Below are 12,094 nucleotides of genomic sequence, written 5' to 3' on the forward strand. Positions count from 1 at the left end.
ATCTCTTAGAAGCTCCTGGCTTTTCGGATGCGAAATCAGTCAGCTGCTGTTTTTTCAGTGCCGGAAAGTCAAAATGTGTAGCTGTAAGAAAGCAATATATATATATGTGGATGGAATGTATTACAGAACCTTTCATCCCGATCTTAAAAATAGAAGTTATTTGTGTGTATTGAGGATCAAGCCATTCATCAGCCGCAAATTGACCTCAAACCTCAAGAAAGTGAGAGTGGGGAAAGGCATATTTACATCCGGCTGCCCAATAAAGTAGTGAAAATCACACTGATGCTTGGGGAAATTGTTGTACCTAGAACGTTGAATGGGAAATTCTGCACTACTTTTTCTTCCCTTGCAGTCCTATAAACACCTGCTCATAAGTAGCAGGAATTTAGTTCAACGGGGCATGCTCCTAAGTAAACAATGCTGCATACTAGCTTTATCCTTTTAGGTTTAATTTTTGTAATAAAAACACTTGGGCAGCAATGCTAAATTTAGTGCTTTCTTGGCTTTAAGCCTCATTCAAATAAGACTTCCAAATAATAAAATTTTTGATTGATGAATTTATTTGCTAATAAGTCCTACTGATTTTCCCCTACTCTTTGTTCAAATAAATGTTAAGAATGGGAAGGTGGCAGTAATACTGTTCATTACTCCCTAAACATCTCTGTTCATTTCTCCCAGTTAACTGATGTTACAGCCAAAGTGGTGTCTGAAGAGATCCTAAAAGCCCAATAAGGCACTACCTAGAATCCTTCTGTATCATCAAACATTTTTCAAATCCCTCAAGTGTAAAAGAGTTTAAGGGAATCCTCAGCTGTTCGCTTACAGTGTATTTGTTGGATGCTAACTAATATAATTTGCTTGTTGGAATCCTGGACCAGGAAAGGAAATGTACACCTTCTATAGCAGTTCAATGGGCACCGAATATTTACTGAGCATTCAGGCAAATTAATTTAAAAAACAACTATTGACAAAACAAATCAAAAGCAAAGGAGCTAAAACCTGAAAGGGAAAATATTGGGGGCATACTAAAACAAATGACAAGCAATTAAAATGCACTGATTCCTTCCAAATCGGCTATAGGAATACACTTAATTTTGGAATGCCACCACTGGAAGTTTGGGGACCATCTTGACTGGTTTTCACTCTTGACTACTTGCAAGTCTATCTTTAGGATCTTGTTAAAAAGATACTGATGCAGATTTGCACTAAGGAAAATAAATGCATATAGGTTATAAACTGCAGGTGACACATGATGCACTAAATATCCCATATAGATTTTGATCAGTTATTTCCCTACATGTGTATAAATAATGTTTATGGGAGTTTCTGTGCCTCTTTTAGAAGCGATTTTTCTCTGTCTACTGTAAGAGGAAAACTGTCACCACAGAAACTGCAAATTAGTCTGTGCCTGTAAATTTTTCTGTGTGAACAGGAACACAGGAAACTGCCTTAAACCAAGTCAGACCATTGGTCTACCTAACTCAGCATTTTCTACCCTGACAGGCAATAGCATTTCATGGTTTCAGACCACAGACATTCCCAGCCCTACCTGGAGATGTCAGGGAGTAAACCTGGGATCTTCTGCATGGAAAGCATTTTGGCAGACACAACATTAAAATTACACACTACTACATTTTAGACATTCCCTGCAGTGTATGTTTCCTATTGCCTTTACATTCTGTCCCTTAGATTGTAAGCCTGATGGCAGGGGCTGTGTTGTTTTTTGATACCTTGTTCAGCTCTTTGAAAACATTAGGCTCTAAATGTTAAATAATAATAATAATTAATAATAATAATAATATCAGTAGTTTTGTTGTTTTTGACGACAGTCTGCTGCAATGACAGCATTCAGTTTTTTAAAAAAACTTAACAATTGCAACAGTACAAAAATAAGAATCAGACGCATTCATCACCCTAAGTTTTTGCAAAATACTTGAATGGAACAGGGAAAGATTCTGAAACTAGGGGAAACCTTTGAGATGGGAATACGGTTCTTTCAGTGGTCCCGATCCTGTTCTCACCATAGGCATAGAATGTGTGTTAGGCTCGTTCCCACTCCATTCATTTTTCCACTTGAAGCCCCTTCCCTATGTCCCATTGATGAGTTGCTGTTAAACCCCTGCAGAAACACCCCTCCACTCCAATCACACACTATATACAATGAAGTGCAAGACTGAGCATCAAAATAAATTTTTGCCTGGGATAGCAGAACAGTTTGATTCAGCCCTGTTAAGAACTGGGTTTCCTTTTGCAAACTGGTCCCTGGGTTTGCTACTAACCCAACTAGATAGATAGATAGATCTAATTTATAAGACTCCTAGAAATATACTAGATTCAATAAATACATAATATATACATGTACAAGGAGCACAATCTCCTCAAACTCGTTGCCAATGAAATCTGTGGGACTGAAGTATACAGCTGATCTGTAGTCCCTCTGATTTCTGTAATAATTTATGCTTGCTGATTGTGTGTACAGTACAAGCAGACAACTGTATATATACTCAAAAGAGCTAATCGGAAGCACAAAACTGTTCATCCTCCCCTTTGTATCTCAGCCTTTTGCATATATACTTCAAAAAGCAACTCCTGCAGGTCAGAAGACCTTCCAGAGGAGCTTCTCTTGCAATGCAAAGCTTTGTGGAAGGAAATGAAAATGGGCAAAAGCTTCAGCATTTGCACTAAAGCATTTTAGGTATGTGTCTAGAAGTCTTTGGATGTTGGCCATTGTATATGCAAACACATATACATAGATATTCCAGGTATTTCTATGACTGTACACAATGGCCATGACTGAAAGAACCACACACCTAATTTTGAGTACCCAAGTGGTACAGTATGCACCCAAATGGCAAGGTGCTGTTTACAGAAGGGGGGAAATCCAGAGGATCTCATTCACAGATGCAAACCAACGTTACGATCATTTGCTCTTTTATCCTGACAAAAACACATTAAAAGGTCCCCAGAAGCTGTCTGCAGACAAACGCCGGCTCCCTTGGCCTATAGAGCGAGATGAGCGCACAACCCCAGAGTCGTCCGCGACTGGACCTAATGGTCAGGAGTACCTTTACCTTTTTAATTTGTAAATTAGTGTAAATTGGAAATGACAAGAAACCATCTCTTTTTAGTTTGTTTACTGTAACATATATTCAGTAAAAGCACTTTATTTTAAGGGTCCTGAATTGCAATCCTTCTCAATCAGAATTTTCAAGCAGTATTTCATGTTACATAACATCATCTGAACACTCATTTATGCAATTAAATAAGTAACTTTATTGTTACCAATGATTTCCAAAGTGGTGATATTTCAGTTACGTTGAATAAAAACAATTTCTCTTCAAAGTTATAGAAGTCATTCCAATCAAAACCTTGCCGAATAGAATTTATTGCCATTCATTATTTAATTACCAGAATCTTTTGTGAAACAATACAAAACAAAATACTTAGGGAACAATCCACCCCCAGCATCCACCAGCCTAGAGGAATTAGGGTGTGGATCTTTCTGCCAAATGTTTATATTTTAAAAGGAAAGAGGAGATTGAACTAAAGTTTAATTTCTACTGGAATATTAAAAAAGAAAGAATGAATATTTAACCTCTGGAAGAAGTGTATTTTTTTTTCTAAAAGGACAGCCCATTTATTACCCATGTAGTAGAGTCAGATTCTGTGTAATTTGATTTTTCACACTTTATAATAAGATATTTTTTACAGAATGCAGAATTAGGCTCTGGACATAGTTTTAGGGGTGGTTTTTATTTAAGGAGAAATCCATCTGTTGAGCAAATATAATATAAGCTGTGTGATGCTGGCCCCACCATTAGGCAGAGTGAGGAAACTGTCTCAGATTTTATGAAAGGGCAGAAAATTCTGAGTTATTTAATATTTTTATTGTATTTTAATTACTTACAAGGAGAGGTGCATGTGTTACTTTCTTCCTTGGGAGTTGGGTGCCAAAATAACTTGTCCAGCCTTTGTCATTACACAATTTGACTTGGGGAAGAGTACTATGTGCTGTTCAGCTCAGTCAACAAAATATCTGCCATTTCTGTAGATAACTTTATTGGGCACCCTTAATGTTTAAGGTCACAGTATGTTGGTGCAAAAGCGGAAATTAATTCATTGAGTGAGAACACTGTTCAGAGAATGCAATTCCAAGCATGTGAGTAAATTCTAAACTTGTAAGTTTGACTGGTGTTCTGCCTAAACATATACTTTTAAAGTCACCTGCTTCTGATTGCCTCCTATTTTATTGCTCTCAGGTCAGCCACTGTTTTCTGAAAGTCCTTTAGAACTGCCTGAACTCTGTACATGACCACAGTTCTTGGCCACAGGTGATGTGAATGCCATTAGGCAGTTGAATGTGCATGCATACTCATACCCTTCAGCATTTCTCCGGTGAAAATAGAGACAGCCAATTCCATAACGATTTTACTATTTATACCCCATGTATCTTACTGGGTTGCCCCAGCACTCTGGGCAGCTTCCAACATATATAAAAACATAATAGAACATGAAACATTTAAAAAAACCCTATACCTATGCCTTTAGATGGCTCGGGGATTGAATAACTCTATACCCCCTACAACATTTCTACAATGAAAATAGGGACATCCTAAGGAAAAGTGGGACATTTTGGAATCAAATCAGAAATTGGGATGGCTTCTCTAAATCAGGTATGTCCCTGGAAAATAGGGACACTTGGAGGGTCAGCATACGCCATCCGTTTCCCTCCCACCCACGCTTCCTCCACATGGCCCCGGGTGCTGCCAACCCACGCTACACCACTGCCTAAAACTAGTGGCCAACCATGCAGATTGTACTCAAGAATTACAAAATCAGTTCTATTTAATGAACTGTCTGTTATGAGCTGTGTTCCCTGAAAACACAGTGATAAAAGCGAAAAACAAATTGTACGTCCAAAGCGTTGCCGTAATACTAAAAAAAAATCATCAGGTCAGAATGTAATGATAACAACATTAAAAATACGTAACTATGATCGTCCTCTGAAGTACTTGGAAAGTAAGTGTTGTTGTTGGCTGCAGGTTCATCTCCACCAATGGACTATAGAAATGTATCGGAGAACTGCAAGGAGCTCACTGCGCCCTGCTCTAACTCCAGCTCTCTGCCAGCCAGTGTGCCTGGCACAGATTCTTCAGCTGGTCAACGAACTGCAATAGCCTTGGGGAGGCCAGCAGCTGCAAACGCCGCCCGAGAGCGCAGCCGAGTGCAGACTCTGCGCCATGCTTTTCTGGAGCTGCAGAGAACCCTGCCCTCTGTGCCACCGGACACCAAGCTCTCCAAGTTGGACGTGCTGCTCCTGGCCACTACCTACATTGCTCACCTTACCCGCAGCTTGCAGGATGAAGAAGAGCTGCCCGGAGAGGGCTTGGGCACGCTGAGAGGGGATGGCTATCTGCACCCAGTTAAGGTAAGCAATGCAAAACAAAGGGGGTTTCTTTTACTAGGCCGAATCAAGGAAGAGCATGAAAGCTTTTGTTATTTGTTATTAAATTTGTCAGTTGCTTTATCTTGTCCAGGGCAACCCAAATCAGCTTACAACCAACCAAACAGACAGACAAAAAGTCCCACATGCGTCCATTAAAACCAAGAGGAAATTGAAATGCATTAAAAACATCCTGCCCACTTCTAAAAGGCCCACGGCCTGGTTATAAAGGAAAGTTTTTGCTTGGCACCAGATGTATAATGATGGTGCCAGGCAAGCCTCCTTGGGGGAGAGCCTTCCACAAATGGGGAGCTACCACAGAAAAGGCCTGTTCTCATGTTGCCACCCTCTGGGTGCTTTTTTGAGGGACACACAAAGAAGGGCCTCAGATGACAATTGCAGGGTCTAGGTCGGTTCATATGGGAAGAGGCGGTCTTTGAGGTATTGCAGTCCTGCACCATTTAAGACTTTTAAGTAAAAATCAGCACTTTGAATTGGGCTCAGAAACTAATTGGCAGCCAGCGCAGTCAGGCCAGGATTGGCGTTTTATGCTCAAACTGCCTTGCCCCGGTGAGCAACCTGGCTGCTGAATTCTGCACCAACTGAAGTTTCCAGACTGACTTCTGAGGCAGCCCTGTGCATAAGACACTGCAGTAATCTAACCTAGAGGTTATCAAAGCATAGATGATAGAAGTTAAGATATCCCTGTCCAGAGAGTGATGTAGCTGGGCCACCATCCAAGCTGCTACAAGGCACTCGCCACCACCAAGGCCACCTGAGCCTCAAGCAATAGAAATGGATACAGACATCCTAAGCTGCGTGGCTGCTCCTTCATAGGGAATGAAATAGGGTTTCCATATTTCAAACAGACAGAAATGTTGTTGAGCTTTTTTTACCCAAAGTTGGCTTTTGGGGCAAAATTGCAAAAAAGCCATTTTTGAGCTATTTGTATGGGGAAATGGCAAAAGCAGCACCACCAACATGGGCTGCCAGCAGTATTCCGGATATGGGAAAATCCAGATGTATAGCAACACCTGCAGATGTAAAGGAGAAGTAGAACTCTTTGTCAGATAGAACTGAAAGAAGTCATCTTTTCAGTTCAGTGGAATCAAGAAAATGCCTCTCATTTACTTTGCGGTAAAGCAGTGCTTGCTCCTCCTGGCTACTGGCTCTTTAATTAGTAATTTCCTGAACTAGTTCCCTCTTGGCTTAGTTCAGGAAACTGCTAATTTAAAGGGCTGGTAATCAGAAAAAACAGGCAAACTATTACTGTAAGCAGCTCTTCACTTATTTGTTTCCTGTACTCATTCTATTCACTAGTGGTATTAAATTGCCCCTTGCTCATTAAAAAATACATATTCTAACATGCCACCCCAATCTCCATGAGCTGTGTGAAACTCCAGGAAATGCAGGTGCACCTTAACTCAGGATCTGTGTTTCCTTTTTGACTAATGAGGCACAGTGGAGATTGTGGTGTCTTTATGATATATGGTTTATTTACACATATGTACAACCTGAACCTAGGTGGAGGGTCTCACAGCACTGGCACCCTAACAGGTCCTTCCTTCTTCCATAGCCAGAGCCTTGCTCTCAAATAGTCAGCAAGCCTCATGCCCTGCCCTCTCTCTAGTTTATATCCCTGATAAATGTAACCCACAGGTCTACCCCCTTTTATCCCCTGAGGGATGAAAGAGGCATTCAGTTTATTCACTATTGAACACAGTGTATTACTACTCTCAAGGCACAGATCTGTAAACTACAGATACCCACACTCATGTGTATGTGTCTTCAGTATATAGTCGTACCTTGGATCTCAAACGCCTTGGCTCCCAAACAAATCAGCTCCCGAACAGTTGAAACCCAGAAGTGAGTGTTCTGGTTTACAAACGTTCTTTTGGAAGTCGAACATCCATTGGGGCTTCTGGGGCTTCTGATGGGCTGCAGGAGTTTCCTACAGCCCATCAGAAGCCACACTTTGGTTTTTGAACGTTTTGGAAGTCGAATGGACTTCCAGAACGGATTCTGTTCAACTTCCAAGGTACGGCTGTAGTTTCATTCATCTCTTTTGTTTCAGAAAGCATGACACCTATGCAGTACTAATCTATTGTGTACTTTTGTATACATTGTCTTCTAGAAATGGCCAATGCGATCAAGGCTATACATTGGAGCTACAGGGCAGTTTTTGAGTCACTCAGCGCAAACAGAAAACACAAATCAAGGAGAAACTTCAAAAAATTCAAAAATGTAATGTTATGTTTTTATATTGAATGCTGTGTATTTATTATGCTGGATATATTTAAATTAAAACACTTCTTCCAGCAACTATGACCCTCCTCCCAATTGTATCTGACACCATTTGAAGTAGGTGGACAAGCTGAATTTGAAGGTAGTCACACATTCCTTTAGGTTGCTTTCTTTATGTCCAGAAGCAGTCTATTTGGGTGAGCAGTGCATTATGGTCCTCCTGCCGCAAACAACTGCCACGATTTCTGAAATAGCAAAATGTACACGCGTTGTACACATGATACCAACTGAGATTCATGAACTCCTGGCGAATGTAACATTATTTGAGTCAACAAGCAATCCATCCCATTTGTGAAGGAAATGGCTGAATGTAACGTGTGAGCTGACCCAATAGACAACTTGCAAGCATTAAAGCAACAAGGTTCGTGATTAACATAAGAATTATGGACTATCACAATGAAGGGATTCATTCTGAACATATCCCTCAAGAAACACAGGTGTGCATTCTTCTGGCTGTTCACATGCATCCAAGCTTTTAAGAACTTAAACAGAGCTTTGCTGGATCAGCGATCCATCTATTCCAATGTCCTGTTTCCAAAAATGACTGCACAGATTGTCTCACGAAGTGCACAAGCATGACATCAAAGCAACAGCCCTCCGCCATTGTTTGTGACCACATCTGGTATTCATAGGGTTCTTGAGCATGGAGGATCTATTTTGCAGTTGTGGCTAATGGCCACTGATAGATCAGCATGAGCCTGTGTGTGTGTGTGTGTGTTTATATAAAACATCTATAGAGTTTACAGTGTAGTCTGGCTGATCTTGTAAAGAAGGAGCTTAAAAAGCAGATCTGTGTTTATATGAACTTTGGATATGAATTTCTGTGTTGCATCTTAAGTGTGTAGAATTAAGATGCTTCTGCAATAAAATATAATTTCAATAAGCTGCAAATATTAATTAACCATAAAATGCAAAGTTTTTACACTATGAAGTTTCTATGCTGCATATTGAAAATTTAGTATTTTTTTTGTTTCATTACAATTTGACCTCACTCTTTACAATTATTTTCACTGTATAATACCTGCCATATTAGGATAATACCAAATGTGGTTGATGAAGTGGGCTCTTTTCCACAAAAACGTATGCTATAATATATCTATTTAAAGTGCCACAAGACTCTTTGTTGCTTTTCCGCAGAGGTCCAAATGACCTTTGGAAGCATCTACTGTTCAAGAAGGGACGCAGGTGGCGCTGTGGGTTAAAGCCTCAGCACCTAGGACTTGCTGATCAAAAGGTCGGCGGTTCGAATCCCTGCGGCGGGGTGCGCTCCTGTCGTTCGGTCCCAGCGCCTGCCAACCTAGCAGTTCGAAAGCACCCCCGGGTGCAAGTAGATAAATAGGGACCGCTTACTAGCGGGAAGGTAAACGGTGTTTCCGTGTGCGTCTCTGGCTCGCTAGAGCAGCGATGTCACGCTGGCCACGTGACCCGGAAGTGTCTGCGGACAGCACCGGCTCCCGGCCTATAGAGTGAGATGAGCGCACAACCCTAGAGTCTGGCAAGACTGGCCCGTACGGGCAGGGGTACCTTTACCTTTACCTTTTTACTGTTCAAGAGCCTTTTCTCAGATGAATTTATTTGCCTCTTTTCACTGATAAAATGAATGTGTGTTAATAGTCAAGTGAGAACATTACAGTAAACAAAAACAAAACCACAATGTAAGCAGCTTTGTGTATGGAATCTAGCAATATTATGGGTGTTGTAATATAATTTATTATTTGCGTTTATCTCTGCTTTACTGAGAACTGCATTAATGTTTGAGGGGAAAGCTTACTGTACTTCTATACTGCAACATGTGTACATGTTTTATAGCTTGATCTGTTCATTCCAGAAAACAGAGCTTGCATGCTCAGCTAGTTCAGCTAAAATATTTGCAGCATGTAAGCAAAGTGGTTAGAAGATAAGTGCAGTAGAGGTTCACCTAGTTATCTTCTCTTATTGTATATGTTATACATGATTTTACAGAATTTTAATATTTATATTAAATACTTTAAAAACTGCTATGATTTGTCAGAATCAAAGAAATGAAACTGTTCCACAAGAAGCCAAAAATAAAATAAAATAAAATGCATTTAAGAGGAATATTTGGGAAATTCCTTTGCGGTACAGGAGTTAAGAATGTTATCATGTCTTATAATATTAGGATTTTCTTTAAAATAATAATAATGACAACTGATTAGCCTTTGACTCAGCCATCGCTATGGCTTATTCCGGAACCATTCCAGCTATCATTCCCATGCTTTAACTGTGAAAAATGTGACTTGCAGACACACAGTCTCTGTAGAGGAATAATTCCTCCCCATATTTAACAGTACCTTTTCTAAGCACTAGTACTTTAAAAAACTGAACACTTCCTTTGTTATTGACATCAATCAGTTATTTCAAGAAAGACTATTCAGCAAGACCTGTGCATTTTTACTCAGAATACCTGGTTTCAGTTTTACTTATTCTAGTTGGTATGTGTGCATAGGACTAAGGCCTAAAATGCTCGAACCCTGGTGTGACTCCTCACTTCCAGCATAGCTTTCCCTCCACCCCCATACTAAAATCGGAAAAGGAGCCTGCCCCTGCCATTTAATCCCAGCCTCAAAGCCTCATGAGAGCTGTTTCTGTGGGCCTTCTAGGCATAATGGCACAAGCGCATCTCCTGTGCATTGGTGCTGGGTAATTCTGGCCCGTTCCTCAGTTCTCACAGAAACATCTTCCATCAAAATGCATGTGCGTCTCATGATCTGGAATACACACCTCATGATTTTTTGGCATGTGGACATACAAAAATGTATACATTTATAGCTAGCCAATCCATAATTTGGAACAAGTCGTGACTTTAATCTCATTTTTTTTCTTCATGGGATTACCCCAATCTCATTTTTCTCTTCTTTTGAGTCCCCCTCCCATCTGCCCCAAGCCTTTACTTTGCACAAAGACTGCTCTGTTCCATGTGGTCTCTAAGGGAGCAAATGGAGATTGACATAGAATATATTAACACAGAAAATGTTTTAACTAGAGGGTATACTATTGTAATTACAGCTTATAAACATGAACCCAAAAGCGCATTGTATATAATATTTTTAATGTTTTGATTATATATGTGTATGTTTTTATTTATATTTTGGGTGTGTTTCCCTTTGTCTGCTCCGTTGGCAGGGATCTGTTTTATTTAATCTTGTACAGCAGCATCTCGAATGAGGCTGCTATATAAACAATAAGCCACCTCATAGAGTGGGAGCAGCACCAGATAAAATTATGGGGGAGCACAGAATGTGCAAAGTACATGGGCGTAGCCAGGATTTTTTGGGAGGGGGAGGCCTTTTGTTGGGGTGGGCAGAACCTCAGCTATGTATTTTTATTGATTTAGAGGGGCAGTTGCCCCTCCCTGCCCCCTCACGGCTATGTCCATGGCAAAGTACCGTATTTTTTGCACCATAACACTCACTTTTTTCCTCCTAGAAAGTAAGGGGAAATGTCTGTGCGTGTTATGAAGGGAATGCCTACAGGTGGAATGCCTACGGGCGGCATGCCTATGGATTTTCCTCCTCTAAAAACTATGTGCGTGTTATGGTCGGGTGCGTGTTATAGAGCGAAAAATACGGGTATATTTTGGGGGTGGTAAGTTGAGTGTCTTACATATTGAAACAAAATAAAAAAATTCCTTCCAGTAGCACCTTAGAGACCAACTAAGTTTGTTATTGGTATGAGATTTCGTGTGCATGCACACTTCTTCAGATACTTACGTATTGAAGGAAGAAAAAATAACATTAATATATTAATGGCAAGAGTCCAGCAACAGGGGAAGGCAAGTGAGGTGGGGGAGACCTGGGAGAGCTCCTTATGGGGGCACTTGTCCACCTTTGGTGCACCCCATGTTAGAGCACACACTTTTCCATGACGTGGAAGTGTGGTACCAGTCTTGTAGCCCCGTAAAGTCTTAACACGTTTATTAAGACAGGGTAGTCCATTAAAGGTTATGCCATTATAAATGTGTCAGACCCTCCGACTGTCCCAGGGACAGTCCTGGATTTTCCCAGATAATCTCGTCCTGGTTTCTGATTGTCCCACTTTTCCTTAGGATGTCCCTATTTTCATTGGAAAAATGTTGGAGGCTATGGAGTTATCCAGCCCCAAGCCATTTGAAGGCAAGTTAAGTTTTTTTAATGTTTTATTCTATTTTTATATGTTGGAAGCTGCCTAGAGTGACTGGGGCAACCCAGTCAGATGGGTAGGATATAACAGTAAAATTATTATTATGGAATAAAGGTAAAGGGACCCCGAGCATTAGGTCCAGTCGTGTCCGACTCTGGGGTTGCGGTGCTCATCTCGCTTTATTGGCCGAGGGAGCCATCATACAGC

The 12,094-nt window shown here is 40.6% G+C and overlaps 1 protein-coding gene across 1 annotated transcript in view; it reads left to right on the plus strand.

The window, feature by feature from the left end:
- The window catches only part of TCF24 (transcription factor 24), a 10,070-nt gene extending 824 nt beyond the window's left edge, over positions 1–9,246 (plus strand). Inside the window, exons 2-3 of the mRNA XM_028736798.2 lie at positions 5,043–5,428; positions 7,578–9,246. Coding sequence (XP_028592631.2) covers positions 5,043–5,428; positions 7,578–7,691 — 500 coding nt within the window. The 3' untranslated portion in view covers positions 7,692–9,246. The remainder of the gene's footprint in view (positions 1–5,042; positions 5,429–7,577) is intronic.
- The last annotated feature ends 2,848 nt before the right edge of the window (positions 9,247–12,094 follow it).

Source organism: Podarcis muralis, chromosome 8, assembly GCF_964188315.1.
Source record: "Podarcis muralis chromosome 8, rPodMur119.hap1.1, whole genome shotgun sequence".
Taxonomy (NCBI): Eukaryota; Metazoa; Chordata; class Lepidosauria; order Squamata; family Lacertidae; genus Podarcis; species Podarcis muralis.